At 41.3% G+C, this 23,591-nt stretch overlaps 1 protein-coding gene across 5 annotated transcripts; it reads left to right on the top strand.

Annotated features, from left to right (window-relative positions):
* Nucleotides 1-11: 11 nt before the first annotated feature.
* NDUFC1 (NADH:ubiquinone oxidoreductase subunit C1) lies at nt 12-21,778 on the top strand. 5 transcript variants are annotated; one of them, XM_078394721.1, is made up of 6 exons: nt 96-167; nt 6,459-6,552; nt 7,528-7,806; nt 11,600-11,703; nt 11,882-11,974; nt 20,341-20,466. In XM_078394721.1, the coding sequence occupies exons 3-5, from the start codon at nt 7,746-7,748 to the stop codon at nt 11,948-11,950; spliced, it is 234 nt and encodes a 77-aa protein (XP_078250847.1). In that variant the 5' UTR covers nt 96-167; nt 6,459-6,552; nt 7,528-7,745; the 3' UTR covers nt 11,951-11,974; nt 20,341-20,466. The 5 variants fall into 5 exon arrangements, with proteins under 5 accessions (XP_078250846.1, XP_078250847.1, XP_078250850.1 ...); XM_078394724.1 differs by lacking the exon at nt 20,341-20,466 and having other exon boundaries at nt 111-167; nt 11,882-11,975; XM_078394722.1 differs by lacking the exon at nt 6,459-6,552 and having other exon boundaries at nt 117-167.
* The last annotated feature ends 1,813 nt before the right edge of the window (nt 21,779-23,591 follow it).

Below are 23,591 nucleotides of genomic sequence, written 5' to 3'. Positions count from 1 at the left end.
TCACGTGGTAACTGAACAGGCCAAAGAGAGGAGGCGCCGCCAAAATGGCCGCCACCGAGGGCTTCCCCAGCCGGGTCACCAGGCCGGGTGCGCATGCGCCACGACCTCATTTCCACCAGCCCTCCCTCTGCTGCTGTTGTCCGTATAGACTTAATCGCCCCTACAAGGTAAATCGGGAAGTGGGAATGCCATCCCCACCCTATGGCTGTGCAGGGTGGAAAGCGTGCGCCTGCGCCTTAGGTTGAGGTCGTGCTTCTACCCAAGGCGGTCGGGGAGCGCGCCTGTGATCGTACGTTCGGGAGTAACCTCCGCTGAATTCACTGGGACACAGTTCCCAGTAGACCTATGGAAGTTTCCTCTGTCATTTGTTCAGTAGAGTGGGAGAAGGGAGTCTCCTGGAACTTGACTCGTTTCCACAACAAACATTCAAACCAGGGTGTCAGGTTTTAGCAGCTTTCATAAATATACTGTATTTATATACCGTATTAATTCCTATACTAGGCATTAGTATTAGTATCGATCCATTATGTAGTGAAAACTACAGTGGCAAATGTGATGTTAGGGTTTAACTACCACCACAACTCATTTTTGTTGTTGTTTAGCCGTTAAGTCGTGTCCGACTCTTTGTGACCCCATGGACCAGAGCACGCCAGGCCCTCCTGTCTTCCACTGCCTCCCAGAGTTGGGTCAAATTCATATTGGTAGCTTCGATGACACTGTCTAACCATCTCGTCCTCTGTCATCCCCTTCCCTCTGCTTTTTTAAGATGCTGTCTAGGTACAGTAGTTGTTGCTTTCCTCCCAAGAAGCAGGTGTCTTTTAATTTCGTGGCTACTGTCTCCATCTGCCGTGATCATGGAGCCCAAGAAGGTAAAGTCTGTCACTGCCTCCCTATCTTCCCCTTCTGTTTGCCAGGAGGTAATGGGACCAGTGGCCGTGACCTTAGGTTTTGTTTTGTTTTTTGATGTTGAGCTTCAGACCATTTTTGCACTCTCCGCTTTCACCCTCATTAAGAGGTTCTTTAATTTCTCCTCACTTTCTGCCATCAGAGTGGTATCATCTGCACATCTGAGGTTGTTGATATTTCTTCCGGAAGTCTTAATTCCGGCTTGGGATTCATCCAGTCCAGCCTTTCCCATGATATATTCTGCATATAAGTTAAATAATCAGGGGGACAATTGTTGTACTCCTTTCCCAATTTTGAACCAATCAGCTGTTCCATATCCAGTTCTAACTCTTGCTTCCTGTCCCACATATAGATTTCTCTGGAGATAGATAAGAACAGTACAAAGAAATAGAGGAAAATAATAGGAAGGGAAAAACCAGAGACCTGTTCAAGAAAATTTGAGATGTTAAAGGAACACTTTGTGAAAAGATGGACATGATAAAAGACAAAAATGGGAGGGACCTAAGAGAAGCAGAAGACATCAAAAAGAGGTGGCAAAAATACACAGAGAAATCATACAGAAAGATCTCGATGTCCTGGACAACCCAGATAGTGTGGTTGCTGACCTTGAGCCAGACATCCTGGAGAGGGAAGTCAAGTGGGCCTTAGAAAGCACAGCTAACAACAAGGCCAGTGGAGATGATGGCATTCCACTTGAACTACCTGTATTTAAAATCTTAAAAGATGACGCTGTTAAGGTGCTACACTCAATATGCCAGCAAGTTTGGAAAATTCAGCAGTGACCAGAGGATTGGAAAAGATCGGTCTACATCCCAATCCCAAAGAAGGGCAATGCCAAAGAATGCTGCAACTACCGTACAGTTGCACTCATTTCACACACTACCAAGGTTATGCTCAAAATCCTCTAAGGCAGGCTTCAGCAGTATGCGGATCGAGAATTCCCAGAAGTACAAGCTGGATTTCGAAGTGGCAGAGGAACTAGAGATCAAATTGCTAACATGTGCTGGATTATGGAGAAAGCCAGAGAGTTCCAGAAAAACATCTACTCCTGCTTCATTGACTACGCAAAAGCCGTTGACTGTGTGGACCACAGCAAACTATGGCAACTTCTTATTTTATTGAACATTTTTCAGTTTTCTTGAACAGATCTCTGGTTTTTCCCTTTCTATTATTTTCCTTTATATCTTTGCACTGTTCATTTAAGAAGGCTCTCTTGCTATTCTTTGGAAGTCAGCATTCAGTTTTCTGTAAGTTTCCGTATCTCCCTTGCATTTTGTTCTGTGCTATTTGTAAGGCCTTGTTGGACAGCCACTTTGTTTTCTTGCATTTCCTTTTCTTTAGGATGTTTTTTTTTTTTTGCTGCCTCCTGTACAATGTTACGAGCCTCCATCCATGTTTCTTCAGGCACTCTGTCCATCAAATCTAGTTTCTTAAATCTGTTACTCACTTCCACTGTGTATTCATAAGGGATTTGTTTTAGATTAAAGCTGACTAGCCCAGTGGTTTTTCCTACTTTCTTCAGTTTAAGCTTGAGTTTTGCTATAAGAAGATGATGATCAGGGCCACAATAAGCTCCAGGTCTTGTTTTTGCTGACTGTATAGAACTTCTCCATCTTTGGTTGCAGAGAACATAATCAATCTGATTTTGGTATTGCTCATCTGGTGATGTCCATGTGTGGAGTAGCCTCTTGTGTTGTTGGAAAAGAGTGTTTGTGATGACCAGCTTGTTCTCTTGATAAAACTCTATTAGCCTTTGCCCTGCTTCGTTTTGAACTCCAAGGCCAGACTTACCTATTGTTCCTTTTATCTTTTGACTACCTACTTTAGCATTCCAGTCCCCTATAATGAGAAGAACATCTTTCTTTGGTGTCAGTTCTAGAAGTTGTTGTAAATCTTCATAGAATTGGTCAGTTTCAGCCTCTTCAGCATTGGTGGTTGGTGCATAACCTTGGATTACTGTGATGCTGAAAGGCCTGCCTTGGATTCGTATTGAAATCATTTTATCATTTTTGAGATTGTATGCCAGTACAGCTTTTTCCACTCTTTTCTTGACTATGAAGGCTACTCCATTTCATCTGTGGGATTGTTTCCCATAATAGTAGATATGATAATCGTCGGAATTGAATTCACCCATCCCCATCCATTTTAGTTCACTGACGTCCAGGATGTCAATGTTTATTCTTGCCGTCTCCTGTTTGACCACATCCAGCTTCCCAAGGTTCATTTATCTTACATTCAAGGTTCCTATGCAGTCTTTTTCTTTGCAGCATCGGACTTTCCTTTCACTTCCAGGTGTGTCCGCAGCTGAGCGTCCTTTTGGCTTTGGCCCAACCACTTCATTAGCTCTGGAGCTACTTGTCCTTGTCCTCCGCTCTTCCTCAGTGGCATGTTGAATGCCTTTCGACCTGAGGGGTTCATCTTCTAGCGTCATATCTTTTAGCCTTTTGTTTCTTCCCATGGAATTTTCTTGGCAAAGATACTGGAGTGGCTTGCCAATTCCTGCTCCAAGTGGATCGCGTTTAGTCAGAACTCTCCACTATGACCTGTCCATCTTTTTTGGTGTCCCCGCAAGGCATAGCCCATAGGTTTTCTGAATTACTCAAACTCCTTTGCCACAACAAGGCAGCAATCCATGAATGGGCCACAAGTCACAAGCAAGGTCAATTCTAGCACATCATGCTGTTTTCCACAGTGGTTAATAAAGATAGAAGGATCCCACAACTCTTTCCTGTCATTTGTCTTTAACGTCTGATATTTTGAATCTAAAGGATTTGTCAAAACACAGTCAACAAATGATACTTTTTATTTTTGAAGAAGAAAGTCATTTAGGAATACAAAATTATCATGAAGCCCATGTTAGATGAATAATGAATTATCCAGAATTTCAAGAGGAACATAAAAACATTTGTGCATGGAAAGTAGCCTGCCTAAATCCCTTTCAAGGCTGAGAGTAGTCTTCAACTTAGGTGGCAATGAATACCTTATGGAAAGCTTAGTTTTTTGTTGTATCAAGAAACTTCCTTTAATTTGATCTCCAGTGTCCTGGTGTTTTGCCACCACAGCAAGAAGCAGGTTCTATTTTTTTACACCTATGTGTTTCTTACTGAACCTCTTGAAGTATTCAGTGGGAAGGGGGAAAAGGAACACTGGAAGAACCAGCTGAGGCTGCATTCCTACCGTGGTTTTACATCTGCATCCCTGTTTGTTGTTTTCAACATCCATATTCTTGGTCTTATGAAAGAGTAAATTAGATAATGACAGTTGATTTTCAAATTCCATTAAATCAGTTAAGGTGCCTGAATACCATGTCTCAAACATATGACTTTCTATCTTTACTATTTAATTAGAAAGCAGGTGCTACCCATTTCCATGCAGATTTACTGTGAAGTAATTTATACTGTAAATAAATTATAAATTAAAGCTCTTCACGCATTAGGTCTTATTTTCAGGGGATGTTTTATTTTTTTCATGTACAACAATCTACAATTCAAATAGAGTCATGTTATCTTCTGGCTGATGCACAATGATGGAGGGTGGGGTTTCACTTAACTAGGGCTTATTTTTGTGGTAGGGCTTATAAGCATCCTGAAAAATCATACTAGGGCATATTTTCAGGTTAGGTCTTATTTTCAGGGAAACGGTATTATAATTATTATTATTCAAAAACGGCAGTCACAGTCAATCAAAATTATAAAAAAGCCCACCCCTTGGACAATTGGATCTTCTACCTATTATCAAGTATGCTGTTATAAATATTTGGGTCTTCTCATTCATCACAAACTTAGTTGGACATCACATAAAAAAGCAGTTATCTCTTCAATCTCCCCCCAGTTAAAAGCTATTTCTAAGTTTCATTATTCTTCTGGAAACCAATATATTCCAGCAGCCACTCAGATTTTTCACTCTAAGATTCTTTCCCACTTGCTTTATGGTGTGCCTATATGGATACACTCTGTAAACCTGGCCATTGAACAAGTTGCAGCAATGTTTTTTCGTAGAATACTAGGAGTTCCCAATTTAATTCGGCTTTCTACTATTTCTTTAGAATTGGGCATTCACCTCCCCTCCACAACTGCCTGGTTACTAACATTTACATTCTGGGTCCGCCTCTTTTTAAATTCGCATTCTAGATCCTTGTTTTATGATTTATGATCCCTAATTTTTTTCTTGGTTCCGGCTTCTTGAAAAGAAACTTTTCTCTCTTAATATCTCCCTAGAATCTTTGGTTGACATGAGTCTCCCTAGGGCTTATTCCATAATTAAGGATAAGCTCCGCCATGCTGAATTCAATTGCTTATGTAATAACCTTAATCCTGTACAGTGGGGTCTCGACTTACGAACGGCTCGACATACGAACGTTTCGACTTACGAACCGCTCTCATAGGAATATATGGACTCGACTTACGAACTTAGATTCGAGTTATGAACTCTTCCCCCCCCCTTTTTTTTAAAGCTAAGTCATCTTAGGTTAAAAGAAAAAAAAAAAGAAAAAATCCCCCTCTAGTGGCAGAAGGCGGAATAGCAGCTTCCCATTAGTTTCTATGGACGAAAAGAGCAGATACGGATTAAATGGTTTTCAATGCATTCCTATGGCAAATGCAGATTCGACTTAAGAACTTTTCGACCTGAGAACTGCCTTCCAATACGGATTAAATTCGTAAGTCAAGACCCCACTGTATGTTCTCCCCTTTCTGTTGGACTTATTCCGTCTCAGGACCATTTTCCTAAATATTTCTATTCCTTAGTAAATCCACACTTAAGAAGAGCCTTCATGTTAGCCCACTTCAATATTTTTCCTTCGGCCACTCATGCTGGTTATTTTCTTAATATCCCTTGAGAAAAAAGATTCTGTCCCTTTTGTTTAGAGACTTCTGACACCTTGGTCCATATACCGTTTCAATACCCTGCTCATTATTATCTCCGAAAATGTTTCCTCGAACCTTGGATTTTATCTCTTAATTCACCTGAGCCATTTATTTCTATTTTTATGAGTGATGAATGTAATTCTTTGACCACTGCTGTTGCAGGTTTTCTATCTGCAATTCTGAAACTGTTTCCTTCTTCTTGCTTCTTATTTGTGTAATTTTACTTCTCCCATTTTGCTTGTGCTGTTGTAGTTTGTGAATGCCATTAAAGGTTTCAGAATCAGAATCAATTATTCCATCATTGACTCGTATGTATATAATGTATGTAACATATACTGTACAAGTTTTAACCAAAAACCTAAGTATCTGTTAAATATCAGCACAGTATGTATGCTGTTCCTAATATTGCCGTATTTTTGTAGCTCTGATGGTGTGATTTCTGAGATTTGCAACTGCTTATAGTTCTGTGTGAAATTTCTTGATATTGTTACCAAAGCCGCAATGACTACAGGGACCACAGAAGCATGTTTGTTCCAGAGGCAAGTTGTTTTGATTGCCAGATCTTTGTACTTTGTTAGTTTTTCCGATTCTTTATTTTCAACTCTGGCATCTCCTGGAATTGTAATGTCAATGGATTGGGACATTTCTTCGTTCTATCACTACTATGTCTGGTGTGTTACGTTCAAGGTGTCTGTCTGTTTGGATCCGGAAATCCCACAGGATCTTGACGTTGTCATTTTCTAACACCTTCTCTACCTGATGTCCCCATGGATTTTTGGAGGCAAGTTATATTTTCTGCATAATGACCAGTGCACTAACTTTGCCACTCTGTCATTTCTAACTTTGTAATCTATGCAGTCTTTGGACATTCACAGATGAGGTGTGTCACAGTTTCATCTTTTTCTTGACAGAGTTGACATTTGTTGTTAGCACTAATTCATTGGATCTTAGCTTTATTTATTTATTTATTTATTTATTTATTTATTATATTTATATCCCGCCTATCTGGACAACTAAGGACCACTCTAGGCGGCGGCTTTTATCACAATGGTTTGGAGTGCTTGTTCTTGTGCAGCAAAAATCAAGCCTTCAGTTTCTTTCTTAAGGGTCCCCAGTTTTAGCCATCCCATGTTGAATTATGATCATGCTTTCCATTGTTGTTGTGGTGGTGGTGGTGGTGCCAGTACATGTTTACTCAGTTAACTCTCAGTAATAATGCAGAGACTTGCCCATTAATATATCACTTACATTGAGAAACTGGACAGTTGAAAGGTGCATAAGGGTAGTGGTTCCATAAATTGATACAAACCATTATCTTCACTAGAATTCAATGAGAGAACTCTGCTTTATCTGGTTTGGTTTAAATTTGAAACATTTTAATGAACTTTCATCATAATTCGAGATAAACTGATTCATTTGACCCTTGGTACTGCTCATTTTCAAGGGTTTACCTGTCAGAGACTGTTTTTATGTAAGCCGCACCAAGTAGACGCTGTCTAGAGGGGTGGGGTAAAAAAATTGAAGGAATGAAGGAATGAATGAATGAATGAATGAATGAATGAATGAATGAATAAATAAATAAATAAATAAATAAATAAATAAATAAATAAATAAATAAATAAATAATGTAAAATTTTTGTTAATGAAAATGTTTTTAGTGTAGTTATATCGGGGGGGGATTGATTTTGCTGTCCCGTTCTTGTGAAAATACGAAAGCGCTTAAGAAACACTGCACATTTCTCTGCTAACCTCATAGGGATTTTTCAGTCCATTTCGTTGCTGTTGCTGAATCGGATAGTGAAGAACACATCACGGTAGACGCGGTTGCCCATAGGTGGCGCCCTTCTCGCCTAAAACCATATCTGCTGTGTATTTTAATAATCCGCCCGCCATGCTGTTTGATTGGTGCGTTTGCCTGTCGCTCCCAAAGCCAAGGAAGCGACCTACTGTACTGTAGAGGGGAAGTGATTCAAGATGGCGGTGCCCTTGCAGCTCGTGAGGCGGCGTTTGCTGTTGTCGCGACCTCTGAACCCAAGTGAGTTAACTGGGGACGAGCGGGACTTGTTCTTATTTTGCAAGCTAGGTGGCATAAAGAAAGAGGCCTTCTCGGTTCCTACTTTGTACTGGATAAATGTGGGAATGCTACACCTTATTTTCGGGCGTGCAAGCGGCACTGTCTGACTTCCTTCCCTATCGCAACATCTCGTTTTATCCGCTTTGATGAGGTGGTTAGGAGCTGAACGACCTTGCTTTACTGCTTGGTAGCTCCTAGCGCTGTCATGTAGCGTCAGATTAAGGCAAGACGTTGCGGGAGGTATCAGCAGTACCGGTGCAGGAACGATCGGCCGAAACGGGAGGAGGAATAATGGTGCAACAGAATAGGCCTTTGGGAGAAATCGGTGCGGTACCACCATAATAGATTATTTCTGTAAACCTTTTCACTCGACCTGATGAAAAGGTTATTGTCCGTCGATCTGTTGACAAAAACTTTTCAGACGCAGCTTGTATCGCATGTTACTTGTTTCTTGGCCACTTTGCTCAATATAAATCTGTTTTTTTGTGGGGGGGGGAGTTTGTTTATTTCACTTTCTTTGGTTCTGAAAGCCAACGTTTTGTCTCTGTGATGAGGCAGAGCATATGTTCTACATTCAGGATTTACCAGACTCTTGTGCCTTCCCATCTCCAATACTAGGACTTGGAAAGACTTTTGCTATACATACCACAGATCTAAAGTTGATAGTATTAAATTAAAGGGACCAAAGGTCTGACACTTTAAAAATCACTTGTTTTTCAAAGACAATTACTGTTCCTTTTGTGTACTGTATTTTGAACCTGTTGTTCCTTTGTTTTGTCTTTGGTGAACAACACTTTCTAAAAATTTCTTTAAACCTTCATACTTGTCTCTTCTCAGTGTCCAATACTAGGAAATGTTTTTTCTGTCATCTTTTCAAATTTAACCATGATTTGCATGTTTTCTGACACTTTCTTTGATCATTCTTACCATTCCCCATTTGATTCTAGTTTATGTAGATGACAGTGTTCCAAACTACGCTTTGATGCTTTGTCGCAAATGGCCTTTTTAATAATGTGTTTGGTCAAAGATTTGGTGGAAATGAAGTGGTGTGACTACAACTCTGTAACTGAGAGTAAAGCTAATTTTAAAACTATGTATTAGTTTTGAAAACGTAGTTGTCTTCATCCTTGTATTTAGTTTGGAATACATTTGACATGTACAGTATATCACAGAAGTCAGTACACCCCTTCACATTTCATAAATATTTTAGTATATATTTTCATGTGACAACACTGAAGAAATGACACTTGGCTACAATGTGAAGCAGTGAGTATACAGCTTGTATAACAGTGTAAACGTGCTGTCCCCTCAAAATAACGCATCACATAGCCATTGATGTCTAAACTGCTGGCAACAAAAGTGAGTACACCCCTAAGTGACAATGTCCAAATTGGGCACAAAGTGTCAGTATTTTGTGTGGCCACCATTATTTTCCAGCACTGCCTTAACTCTCTCGGGCATAGAGTTCACCAGAGCTTCACAGGTTGCCACTGGAGTCCTCTTCCACTCCTCCATGACATGACACAGCTGGTGGATGTTAGAGACCTTGCGCACCTCCACCTTCCATTTCAGGATACCCCACAAATGCTCAATAGGGTTTAGGTCTGGAGATATGCTTGGCTAATCCATCACCTTTACCCTCAGCTTCTTTAGCAAGGCAGTGGTCATTTTGGAGTGTGTTTGGAGTCGTTATCATGTTGGAATACTGCCCTGCGGCCCAGTCTCCAAAGGGGATCATGCTCTGCTTCAGTATGTCACAGTAAATATTGGTATTTATGGTTCCCTCAATGAACTGTAGCTCCCCAGTGCCGGTAGCACTCATGCAGACCCAGATCATGACACTCCCACCACCATGCTTGACTGTAGGTACGACACACTTGTCTTTGTACTCCTCAGCTGGTTGCCGCCACACATGCTTGACACCATCTGAACCAAATAAGTTTATATTGACCTCACCAGACCACAGGACATGTTTCCAGAAATCCATGTCCTTAGTCAGCTTGTCTGCAGCAAACCATATGTGGGCTTTCTTGTGCATCACCTTTAGAAGAGGCTTCCTTCTAGGACGACAGCCCTGGAGACTAATTTGATGCAGTGTGCAGTGTGTGGTCTGAGCACTGACAAGCTGACTCCCCACCCCTTCAACCTCTGCAGCAATGCTGGCAGCACTTATATGTCTATTTCCCAAAGCCAACATCTGGATATGATGCTGAGCACTGACACTCAACTTCTTTGGTCAACCATAGCAAGGCCTGTTCTGAGTGGAACCTGTCGTGTTAAACCGCTGTCTGGTTTTGGCCACTCAAGGTTTTAGCAATCTTCTTATAGCCTAGGACATCTTGATGTAGAGCAGGCTTGTCCAACCTGCGGCCCGAGGGCCGCATGCGGCCCAGGTCAGTTCATAATGCGGCCCAGTGCAATTTTTTATTTTTAAAGAAATTCCAAAGTTTCAAGTTACACTGCCAGCGCTTGTGGCCGGAATGTGGCCGGGGCATGTCACAACAGTAGAGGGGGAGAAAGGGAAGGAAGGAGTGAGAGGGGAAGGGACGGGGGGCTGCATGACTACATTGTGCCATCCCCGTCAATAGGTGGACCCCCTCCCGGCCCCATAAAGCCACTGGAGTTGAAGCTGGCAGCCTCTGCTATCTGAGATCGCAGCTGCTGGTAAGCGCGCTTGGAAGGGGGCTGGGGAGGATGGCTAGGGCTGCTCCCCCCCCCATGCGGCCCAAACCAAACGTATGTGCGGCCCAAACCAAATTTTCATCTTCTAATGTGGCCCAGAGAAGGTGAAAGGTTGGACACCCCTGATGTAGAGGAACAATTTTTTCAGATTCGCAGTTAGTTCATTACCATGTGGAACTTCCAGTGAGCAATCTAAGAGAGTGAGAGGTATAACATCTGCTACCCCTTTACACCTGAGACTTGTGACACTAATGGGTAACATAACACTAGAAAGGTAAAATGGCTGTTTGGGCCCTATTTGGAACGTGTCATTTTGGGGTGTACTCACTTTTGTTGCCAGCAGTTTAGACATCAATGGCTATGTGGTGCGTTATTTTGAGGGGACAGCACATTTACACTGTTATACAAGCCCTATACTCACTGCTTTACATTGTAGGCAAGTGTCATTTCTGCAGCGTTGTCACATGAAAATATATACTAAACTATTTATGAAATGTGAGGGGGTGTACTCATTTCTGTGATGTACTATATTTTAGGGGACAGCCAGAACTGAGTTTTTCAGAAACTTAACCATTAAAATATTACAGAAGCTTCATACTATCCTATTTGTAGTCTTATTTTTTTCTGTAATTGTTTATTCTTTCTGTGTTTGGTGGAAGTGTTGAAGAATAGCACCTATCACAGCACTTTCTTGCTCACAGTTAGTTAGACCTCACTTTGATTTTTGGGCACACGCTGAAAAATCGAAGCACGGACTTATTAATTAATTCACCACAGTTTGTTGCTATTACAGTTTTTGCCTTCTACAAGTATAACTAAGCAGTGGCATTTTGGTTACTAATTCATATAGTAGTTGCCATATTGATAGTCATGGCACTTTTTAAAGTCAAACTGGTGTTTCCAATTTTAGAAGACTTTCATGCCTCTTGTCTTGAATCCAGGTGGTGAGGAAGTGAAGAACTATTGCTTGTCAAGATTGGGACAAAAAAGTATTTTCTTAAGTAAATAGATATTTAGATTTTCCTATGCATTTATCTCAGAACTAACATATTTTTAAACTGCTTTATTTCAGCATTGTCTCGTTCCGCTTTCATTGTAAGCCAAGATGATCCAAGCAGACCTAAGTGGATCAGAGTTGGTCTGAGTATTGTTTCCACAATAGCAATATGGGGGCTGGTAAGGATTATATTGCTTGTGCATGTTATCAGTAATATTTTAGAAGTGGCTACACTTAAAGTCACTAATTTGTATAACTAAATAAGTAGTTCATAGCCCTAAGAGTGAAGTCACTAACACTCTGGCATGCTGAAGCAATCATTTTGATTTAATATCCCCAATGTTCTTACACCATTAGATCTTTAAAGATCGTAGTGACCATTTCGCAGAATATGAAAGGAGAAAAGCAAAGGGAGAATCTCAGTGACAGCTGTAAATGAGAATGCAAAAAGTGAGTATGCAAAAAACAAAACAAAACACCACAAAACCTTACATATAGTCTTGTTCTGGTACTGGTTGCTTTTATAAGTATAAGATCTCATTTTGTAAGTTTGCTGCCTTTGGTGAATAGTAGAGGCAGTGAATGTTGCTTTTTTGAACAGCTTCATTCAGCTGAAAGATACCTGGAAATATCAAATTTCTACTATGTTTCTATAGTTCTTCTACTTCAAAATAACTGTTTTCATTTACTTATAGTATTTCTGTTTAGGAAAAATGCTAAGTGATATGTAAGTTATAGCCCATTTACCAAGTAATTTCTACTCTTTTCTCTCAAGTATCAGATCTGACCAATGTTACATACAGCACTGATGTTACCTGTCTGTCATGGGTTTGGAGGGAAAGTTCCATCCTATGGGGAGTGGAAGGCGGGACATCAGGAGGAGGGGCTGTACTGTATATATATGTGAAGCCTGTGTGAAGAGAGGAAGAAGCTGGAGAAGAGCTGAGAGAAGAAGCTTGAGTGGGAGTCTGTGTGTCAGACAGGGTACTACTGTGTGTCAGTCAGTACCAACCTGATAGGTTCAGGTGTCTGTATGGTTAGCCAGAACTGATAGGTTCAGGGTCTGTGCTTCAAGTTAAGTGTTCTGTGTGAACCAAACTGTGTGTATGTATGATTGAGACTAAGCCACGTTACTGTATCTTATTCACTTGATCATTTTATTTTCCCTGTGTGTTCTTTAAATAAACCTTATTCCTTTGTTTGTTAAAAATCCATCCCTGGTCTGTGTGACTCCTTACAGGGAATGGTTGGTGGCAGCTTAGTGAAACTGTGGCATATCCCAGTAGGTCTGGGTTTGTTACATTGATTGGTGGCAGCGGTGGGATACGACTGGTCCAGTTGTCCAGTGGTCCAGCAAAGCCTTGGCAAGTGTGCCCAGAGCAAGGGGGGTCTAGTCAGGGACAATCTGAGGGCGCGTAGGTAATCTTCTAGGCGTACCTCACGGGGAGGTGCGCTAGTGGAAGAACGTGCCAACTGGGGAGACTAGATTAGGGAGCTCTGAGGCAACCTGTTTTGGCGGGAAAAGGCTGAGGCAAAACTGTGTGAAGTAGCAGTGATCTAGCCTGTCTGCTGAGAGGCCTAGCAGAGGGGGGTGGACTCCGGCTGGCAACAGTTGCAAGTTAGTGCTGAAGAACAGCAGCAATCTATAGAAAGCTGGTTCTGAGGCAAAAGAAAAAAAAAAGTGGTCGCTTTATTTTGAGGCTTGACTTTTGAAAGCAGCCTGTTCTGGGGGGGGGGATTATGCCCTTGACTCGAAGCCGAATGGCAGAAATGGGTGAAGCGAGGGAACCCCAGGTGGACCAAGGTTCTGAGGATGAATTTGGCTCAGTGCAGGAGGACAGCACGGGAGAACAGAACCCAGAACTCAGGAAAATGCTCATAGCCCAACAGCATGAACTGAGGATGAGGGAAATAGAAGAAAGATTAGAGAGAGAGAGAATGGAAATGGAGAGAGAGAGAGAGAAAATTGCTCTGGAAAAAGAAAGGATGGCGTATGAGTTAAGAAAACTGGAATTGATGAACCAGAATAATAATAACAATAGGGATTCTGAGGTGGGCCAATTGTCTAAAACTGACCTGAAGAAATTCCCTGTATACCACAAGGGAGATTGCCCTGAGGTGTTCTTTTCCCTCGTGGAAAGAGCGTTTGTGGACTTCTCAGTAAGGGAAACTGAGAAGATGACCATTATGCGATCTTTAATCAGTGGCAGCCTGGCAGAAGTCTATGCAGAGATGCCAGAGGAGCTATTAAAAGATTTCGCAGAGTTTAAAAAACTGGTGTTTGCCAGACATGGGATAAATGCGGAACAGCTGAGGCAGAGATTCAGGTCCCTCACGAAGAAACCAGAGCAGACTTTTACCCAAGTGGGGGCCCAACTGGTGAGGCTGCTAGAGAAATGGCTATCTCAGGAGGGGACAGAGACCTTTCAGCAGCTCAAAGACTTGATAGCGCTGGAACAGTTCTATTCAGTCCTGCATGGGGAACTGAAGTTCCAAGTGAGGGAAAGGAAACCGAAATCTGTGGCCGAAGCGGCCGAAATCGCAGATTTTATTTCCCAAATAAGAAAGCCCTTAGGTGAGGGAAAATCGATGGGTAAACCTAAAGAGACCTACAGCAAGTACTCTCAGGGACCAGGAAGAAACCAGCAAGGGGGAGGGGCCCATGGTGAAGGGAAGCCCTCAGACACGAAACCAAGACCTCAGATTTTGGAGGGAAAACCAAAACAAGATGAGAAAGACTCAAAATACAGCAGGAAATGTTATTTCTGTCAGGGAAAGGGCCATCTAATCTCAGAGTGTGAGAAATTAAAGCAGCTAAAAGGAAATGTGCCTCATGATTCGAGTGGAACCAAGCCAAAAGCTGTGTTCTGTGTCCAGAAAGAGCAAAGCTCCTTGTCACCGAGGGAGCCTGTTGCCATGGCTACTCAATCTGGAACAGTTACATCTGCTGATCAGGCTGAGGAAAATGGTCCTCTTGTGGAGGTCAGGCGCTGCTTACTTGTGAGAACAGATTCTCAGTTGTTTGAAACAGCAGGGGTGGACGTGGGAATACTTGACCATCAGTATCGGGGGTTAAGGGATACTTGTTCCCAGGTGACCCTGTGCCATCCAGATATTATTCCTAGGGAGTATGTAATCCCAAATGAGAGCATAAAGGTGGCAGGGATTGAGGGACAGGTGATCTCACTGCCAGTAGCTGAGGTACCTATGAACTTTCAAGGCTGGAGGGGAGTTTGGCGGCTAGCGATTTCATCGACTCTGCCAGCAGCCGTGCTCGTGGGAAATGACCTGGCTGAACATGTGAAATGGGTGCTAGTGATTACACGTTCACAAGCCACCACGGGGACAGTTCAGGGGGGTAATGATGAGCCCGAGACGGAAGCAGGTGGGGGGAGTTCCGAAGCTGTGGTGGAAACCTTAACCACAGACAGCCGATTTGGCCAAGAGCAAAAGGCAGACGCCACTCTCCAAAAGTGTTTTGAACAGGTGACAGACGCCCAGCTAACACCTGAGACCCCAGTGAGATTTTGTGAGAGAAAGGGAATTTTATATAGAGAGACCCTGAGGAATATCGCAAAAGGGGGAGATGGGATCAGAAGTCAGCTAGTGGTACCTTATCGCCCCATGATCTTACAAAGGGGGCACTCTGACATGTTTGCTGCGCACTTAGGGGTGAACAAAACACAGCAGAGAATCACACAGAATTTTTACTGGCCTGAAATAGGGAAGCAGATCAAAGAGTTCTGTAAACAATGTGATGTGTGTCAAAGGCAGGGGAATAGCCGCGACAGGACCAAAGCAAAGTTGTGCCCTTTGCCTGTGATTGACACTCCGTTCAAATGCATAGGGGTGGATATTGTGGGACCTTTGCCCAAGGCCACAAAGAGGGGGAACAGGTTCATTCTCACCATTGTGGACCATGCCACGAGGTACCCTGAAGCCATACCCTTGACTAACATTGAAACTAACACAGTGGCAGATGCCTTGGTGGGGTATATGTCCAGGATGGGATTTGCCTCAGAAATAATCACAGATTTGGGCGCATCGTTCACATCGAAGCTCATGAAACGCTTATGGCAAATCTGTGGAATTAAGCACAAGGAAACCACTGCCTATCACCCTGAAAGTAATGGGTTAACTGAGAAGTTCAATGGGACTCTAATGCACATGATTAGGGCTTACTTGGCAGAGAATCCAAACAACTGGGACCAGAAGCTGCAATCCCTTTTGTTTGCTTATCGATCAGTGCCACAAGCTAGTACCGGGTTCAGTCCGTTTGAACTTTTATTTGGGAGAAGGGTGAAAGGGCCACTTGATTTGATCCAACAAAATTGGGAGCAGATCACCCAGGATGACCCACAAGACGTTGTGACATATATAGATCACCTGAAACACCTGGAGTTAGTGCTGCAGAGGTTAAGTGCAGCAGGGCTAACAGTAAAGGCGAGCAAGTGTCAGCTGGGTAGCCCAGAAATAAAATACTTGGGTCACATAGTAGGGGGAGGAGTGATAAAACCCCTAGAGGCCAAGATAGAAGCAGTTAGTGATTGGCCCAGACCCAACACCAAGAAAAAAGTCAAATCATTTCTTGGGTTGGTGGGCTACTACAGAAAGTTCATCCCGAGGTTTAGCGAGATTGCGGCTCCGCTGACCGATCTGACGAGGAAGAAGGCTGATGACCGCATCCCGTGGACCAGCGACTGTGAGGAGGCGTTCCAGAGGTTGAAGGAGGCCCTCATCAACTATCCAGTGCTGCGTGCTCCAGACTTCGACCAGGAGTTCATCATCTACACCGATGCGTCTAACAGCGGGGTAGGAGCAGTTCTTTGCCAGGAGGATGAAAATGGTGACCAGCATCCAGTGTCCTACCTGAGTAGGAAACTCCAGAAAGGTGAGAGACATTTGGCAACCGTGGAAAAGGAGTGCCTGGCCATAGTCTACGCGATCCAGAAGGCCAAGCCTTACATCTGGGGAAGACATTTTATCCTGTGCACTGACCATTCACCACTGCAATGGTTAAAGACAATGAAAACCCACAATAGTAAACTTATGAGGTGGGCTTTAAACCTGCAAGACTATGACTTTGAAGTGAAGGTGGTCAGAGGGTCAGTGAACTGTGTTGTTGACGCCTTGTCAAGAAGACCCGAAGAATGAAGACGGCGAAAGAAACATGGACTATGTATATATTTTGGTGACCAAAGGTTAAATGTATGTGTTTATTAAACATGTTGGTTTGTATGAATAAAGGTGACTTGATGTATTGTAAATGGTAAATGTTTAAATGCCTAATTGACATGTTTGGAGTGTAAGTATAAGTAAGTATGATATTGTATGTATAACTGTTTTTGTGTGTTTTAACCAGGTTGTTTTTTGGTGAAAAGCACCTTAGCTTTCCCCCTACAAAACAACTTATAAAGAGGGGAGGTGTTACATACAGCACTGATGTTACCTGTCTGTCATGGGTTTGGAGGGAAAGTTCCATCCTATGGGGAGTGGAAGGCGGGACATCAGGAGGAGGGGCTGTACTGTATATATATGTGAAGCCTGTGTGAAGAGAGGAAGAAGCTGGAGAAGAGCTGAGAGAAGAAGCTTGAGTGGGAGTCTGTGTGTCAGACAGGGTACTACTGTGTGTCAGTCAGTACCAACCTGATAGGTTCAGGTGTCTGTATGGTTAGCCAGAACTGATAGGTTCAGGGTCTGTGCTTCAAGTTAAGTGTTCTGTGTGAACCAAACTGTGTGTATGTATGATTGAGACTAAGCCACGTTACTGTATCTTATTCACTTGATCATTTTATTTTCCCTGTGTGTTCTTTAAATAAACCTTATTCCTTTGTTTGTTAAAAATCCATCCCTGGTCTGTGTGACTCCTTACAGGGAATGGTTGGTGGCAGCTTAGTGAAACTGTGGCATATCCCAGTAGGTCTGGGTTTGTTACAACCAACTGTTCTGTTCATCTTCAGTAAAGTCTTCTTTACTGCCATATGCTGCACTGTAGCATATAATGGCTAAAATCCTGTTGCTTAGGATAATAAGTTGTGTTAGAATAGGCCCACTAAATCAGTGTGGATTTGATGAGAAAACTCCTCTGTATGTTCCATTGATTCAATGGGCCTACTCTAGTTGCAATTTACTGTGCTGAACGACAGGATTGTAGCTATTATGTCTGAATTTAGATAAATTATTACTACTTTTAAGTATGGTGCAAACAAGCCAGTTACAAACCATTAGCTATGAAATGGGCTTGTTGCAGAAAACTATAGTTAAAATTAATCTCAGTTCATGATTTAGATATAACACTACATTATATTTAACTGAAATTGGAAGCAGAAGCTCTTCAAAGCTGCCTGCCAGCTGTACCACAGTGGAAAGGGGAAAACAAAACATATTCTCATAATGATAAACTATTGTATCCAGATATGACCTATGTGTATTGATTTGAGAGCTCTTACTTCCCATTATTTTAAATAACAGAAATGTGGGGGGGGGGGAGTGCAGACCTCACTTGGAGACGCTGTGTACATTTCCCTTACAAGCCAACTTAATGTAGACCTATCAGGTCAATCACAGAAGTCTATAACAGTTTATAACTGACAAAGTATTATAGGTTCATCATAGCTGACATTATCCCAATGAAAGGTTATTCCCAGAATGAAAACAGACATTCATTGGCAATCATTTTAAAATTCATCTGGGTATCAGAAGTACAAGAATTTTTGTTGTTGCAATAATTCCAAGCAACTTAAAAATACAGTATGTGTTTTTACAAGTTTTATTTCTACATAGCTTCTAGGCTCCGTAAGTGTAACATTATTTCAACATTGTTGTAAAATCCAGACATCTTGCAGTTGTAGTGTAAACTGTAGGTGCATTACTTGAAATCCAAATACTGTATCTTATAGTTATGTAAAACTGTAGGCACATAACTTGTAGTCCGTTCTTGCATCTTATACAAAGATGCAGGTGTCAAAATGTGAGTTATAGACAAAACTTAAAATTATGGGAGCATCTCTTTTAAAAACAAAGACTCTTAAAAGTAAAAGAGAACAATATGAATATTTCAAATGCAGTCTTAAGGCAAGAGCTACATCTCTTAATGAAGTCATCAAGAATAACAATATATAGAGTAGAGATGGGGGTATTCGTGTTTGTATACGAATACGTCTGCACAGGTGGACATAACAAGGGTCCAACCCCTGGGGCTGGACAGTCTACTCACCGATCCACCACTGCTGCGGGCACCATGGAACCTTCCTATGGCTCCAAAGATCGCATTCAGCGAGCCACTCTTTGACCTAGCAGAGAGGCTTGTCGTCCTGCCTCCTGCCAGGAGTGGCGAGCCGAACACGATCTTCGGAGCCATTGGAAGGCTCTGTAGCATCCGCAGCAGATCAGTGAGTCGACCGTCTGGCCCCAGGGGGCTGGACCCTCGTTATGTCCACCTGTGTGTGGGTATTCGTATACAAATACAAATACTCCCATCTCTAATATAGAGTAAAAATTTTATATAGGTCTAAGCATATTAAGACACACACAACAGCATTTCTAAACAAAGCTCACCCATCCTATCAAAGTCTTAAGAAAGAAATCTCATTGTTGGACCTGCTTCCTTATCTATTTCTTTGGTTAAGAAGTCTCTTGCAGCTGTTTGTTTTCAATGATCCAAGTGTGAGAAATCATGGTTTATTCATATTCTATGTTTTGCTAAGAAGCATCAGTGATTGTTGCTTAAAAGCAGCCATTTGTTGCTAGTTAGCAGTGTTTGTTTATATGCTTGTTTCTGCCTATAAGCAGAAGGATAAAAATATCTCATCACTGTCACTTCTAAGTGAGTAAATATGTATATTTACATTAATTGCCCATCACATGTCAGTGTTTACTATTTTCATACCTTGGGTATACATTGAATAGCAAAATGAAACAGGAGATTAACAAAGAATTCCTATTATCTCAGTGATCTTGCTTGCTGGACTGGTCCGCTGTTTTAAAAACACTTGTAAACAATATATTCATGCTGCAAGTTTCAAAGTACTGTAGTTTTAGGGCATTTTCTATACCCCCCCCCAAATAATTATTCCATCATTTTTACACAGATAAGGTATCAAATCCTGACAAGAGGGTTCTGTTTCATCTTATAGTATTAGGAGACATTCAGCCAGTGTGTTAAAATATAAAAATACATTTCTCACCTTCCTTTTTGTCATTACTTTGCATGTTCCCAGATTAACATTTTCATGAACAAGAAACAGAACATCCATGATAGCTAGAATCCCAGCTATGGGAATTGCAAATGGATTATTTGTGATAGTGTTTGCATGCTGTAGATTCTCAGACATACTATTATTTGCACTAAGGATTGCAAATATTAACACTAGCATAGAACAGCTCTCATGGAAAATGCTGATACTAGCACACTGAATGGCAGTGTGGCATGCTGACCTATTTGGCATTAAGCTGCATATCCTGGGAATAATTTCTTCATTGCTTCCATATGAAGCTTGTCCCCTTGTTTATTTAGACAGAAAGCATTATGGTCCATTCTATTAGCTTTGAAAATAAGAAATACAGTACCGTATGTTGTTCAGTTAAAAATGCAATATGCTTGATGAAAAATCAAGTAAAAAGGTAACCAGTGTTTTGTCAGTTTTCTATGACCAAAAAGGGACCTAGTGTGCAAAGAGTTCTCAAAGACTAATTTGCATTGAAATCTGTGAGATTGTCATGTTGCTGAAGTTTATGGAGAAGGGTGGACTTGACATATTTTGCTACTTTTATGCAGCTTTAAAATAAATATTGATATTTTTCAATTTTTTTTCCAGGGGGAAGATATGATCCATATAAGTATGAATACTCTCCAGTGAGATAATCATGCTTAAAATACACCACTGGCTGTTCAATCCACACTTTACTAATCTTCATTGAAATAAAACAGTGAAAAAGTGGAAGTTGCTCAGAATGTTAATGCTTCATCTAATCATTTTTGAGAGCTACACATAAACCATGTGTATAGTTTGTTCTTCCTGTTTTGCATAGAAAAGTTGGTGTAGGCTAAGTGAGCTCTGATTTATAAAATTTTGTTTATGGGAATGGAGCTGGGTGTCTGTATTCCTCTTAATTTTTTCTATCTTCATTCCTACTTCCTGGTTATTTATTAGCAGTATTGACTGTCTTTGGCACTATTCCCATTGGAGCGTTAGTTTAATATGTATTTCTCTTAATTTGTCTGAGAAGACTTTGTTGCTGAAGTTTTACATTACTTAATGATGAAAATCTTGTAGCGGAACTTAAGCTGCATAAGTTCATTGGTCGTGGTGTCGTCAGCCACAGTGAGTTTTTTTGGAAATTAAACATCTCCAATGAATTCCCTTCCCCCAAAGATAGGCTCCTTTGTAATCCCTTTTGTCATGGGGAAGCTGTTGGGTGCTGCAAAATAGAAGGGGAATATCTGATTTTCAAAAATTCCTGCCTCTAGTGGCTGCAGGTTTTTTTATTTTGGAAATTAAAGACTTCCTTCCAGTCCTGTGGTTTCCAACAGCTTCCCCATGACAAAAGGGATTGATCCCAAGGGAGCCTCTGGAATTAGAAGTTTCAATTTTTGAAAAACTTTAATCTCTGTATGTGGCATAACATTTTGCAGAAGGATTTCAGCCACTGAGTATGTAGTTTAATGATAAAAGCAGGAAGTAGGTAACACGGATTTATATTTGGCTCAGTTTGTGAACTTTGCATTATTTAGAAATTACTTTTTAATTCTTTAAAAATTGCTCCTCTAAAACATACTGTGATGTATTTTATTATAAGTCTGGAACTTTTGAGAAGGTTCTTAAATTATTTCTTTGGCATATTATACTTTATTGATACATGGACATTCATTTTCTTTATTAATCATCCAAACCATTATTCTTTAGCATTATGAGAGGTGGCACTAGAATTTATTTTGATAATGTATTTCGTTACAATATGTATTTGTGAATTCATTTCAAGCTGAGGGTAAATGGTGGAATCATATGGTTGTGTGTTCACTGACCTAAATGTTGTTGGACTTTGCATACATGAAGAGACATCATTTAAGTGGCTGCAGCTGATTGAAGAGATGCCCACTGTATGATCAGAAGTACAAATGGCATAGACCTTGCACCTTATTAGTTATTGTGCTTGTTTGTTATCAGTAGCAATTTACATGATCCTTTGCATGTGTGTAAAATTCTAGCAGGCTTTTGGTAGCTGTTACATTAAATAAAATAAGTCTAGTTTTCATTGTGGATTGCTGTAATATTGAACAGCTTTTGCCAATGAAATTCTTTGTTAAATGTTCATGAGTTCTGTGGAGAAAATGAAATCCGGGGGGGGGGGGAGAAAATTTACTATACGTTCCTGGTGTTTCAGACAGATAAATAAAACATTGGGGAAGTGAGATCACAGGGCGTTTGTTAAATCTTCACCACCTTATTTGATTTTCCCCTAGTTATACTGATTTACTAATGCCAGGAGGCAGTTTAGAAGTGGGTGGAATGGGACTGTAATGTAGAGAGCGGGCAGAGCTTGAGAAGAGTGCCAAGGAACACAGCTGCCAGTTCTGTCTGTGATCTAGCACAACTGTTTCCAACCTCGGCCAGCACAGCTGGTGGCAAAGGCTTCTGGGAAATGCAGTCCAAGAATACATGGGTTATTCAAGGTTGGTAACCACTGATCTAGCCTGCAAATGTCACATTATTGTAGTTTAGTTTATATTTGTGAGCATACACCAACATTTTGTGCATACAAGTATCTGATATTTTGCTGCACCAAAGCAACATAGTTCTAGCCATGTATTCAGTGGGAATTCCTCCTAGCCTGGTGTGCATAGAATTGTGATTTTATGAACTAAAGGAGCCTGAAGAACTTCAGATGAGGCACGTTTCAGAGCAACAGATTTATTTTTGCATGAGTTTTGTAGATTACAATCCACTTCATCCTCTACATGTTGGAGGTTTATATATACAGTGTATATGTTTGTAGGGATGAAATGATAGAATAGAGATGTTTTGCACTAAAATTAGTGGGTGACTAGCTAGTGATCATGCTGCTTGTGTCATTTGAAAACAAGTCCAAAACACCAGATGGTCAGAGGTCCTCCAGCACTTTCATTGATTTCTTTCAGCACTGATTTTCCATAAATGTGGCAAAATTATCTGATGCAGAAAGGTTTTATGTTCATTTCATTCACTTTTCTTAATCTTAAGGCTTGGCAGATTGAAGAATGTATGGCAAAGAGCAAAGCTGCTCCTTGTGAAGCAAATATATTGGTAATAGTGATGGTAACTGAATACATATGATTGAGGCAGAAGAAAGCAACTTCACATCTTCTCTCCCCCACTCCCCGGCACTACTGCAACTCCACATAACATACAGTTCTGAGGCACAAGAGCACTCCTTTTTCCAGGATGAAGACTGAAATAAACCAGGCTAGCAGTGGGTTTTATAGCCTAGCTTCATTACATTCCAGAAGGTGTCGGAAGCTGGCTAGGACTGGGAGAAATACCAATAACTCATTTCTGCCAGGTGAGCTCTGTTCTCATGAGTAAAAACAGAAATACAGTACCCTTGTATTCTCGAAGGCTTTCACGGTCGGGATCTGATGGTGGTTGTGGTTTTTTCAGGCTCTGTGGCCATATTCTGAAGGTTGTTCTCCCTTATGTTTCGCCTGTCTCTGTGACCTGCATCTTCAGAGGACAGGAGTCAGAATAATAGCCTTATTGTACCACCTGGAGAAGAGGCTCAGCCCACAGAGATATGGCATAAACATTGTTTCCACAAAAAGTGCCCAAAAACGAAAGCTAAGCTGAGGGAACGGTTTTTAGTAGCAGAACAAAAATATAATCCTTAAATGCTCAAAATGTAATCAGCACAGACAGTTCACATTTTTGTGATAATTTCCAAACCACCACATCCCCTAGAGATTGTGTTTGTGGTACTAATTTACCTTGATACAAGGTCTGCTCCAAACATTCCTGCCACCCTCCTTTAACAAGCAACAAAGAGCCTTGTGGCACCTGAAAAAAGAAGACAGGTTTACTGGGCGTAAGTCTTT

The sequence above is a fragment of the Pogona vitticeps genome, chromosome 5, assembly GCF_051106095.1.
Source record: "Pogona vitticeps strain Pit_001003342236 chromosome 5, PviZW2.1, whole genome shotgun sequence".
Lineage (NCBI taxonomy): Eukaryota > Metazoa > Chordata > Lepidosauria > Squamata > Agamidae > Pogona > Pogona vitticeps.
Note: the sequence above shows the minus strand (reverse complement) of the source record. Positions and strands in the feature narration are given on the sequence as shown.

What these genes read in the sequence shown, in the direction of transcription:
- NDUFC1 (XM_078394720.1), top strand. Translation starts at nt 94, where the DNA reads ATGCGCCACGACCTCATTTCCACCAGCCCTCCCTCTGCTGCTGTTGTC. An exon ending in GACTTAATCGCCCCTACAAG is followed by an intron (nt 168 to 7,527) that starts GTAAATCGGGAA and finishes CTAACCTCATAG; the next exon opens with GGATTTTTCAGTCCATTTCG. An exon ending in GTCGCGACCTCTGAACCCAA is followed by an intron (nt 7,807 to 11,881) that starts GTGAGTTAACTG and finishes TTACACCATTAG; the next exon opens with ATCTTTAAAGATCGTAGTGA.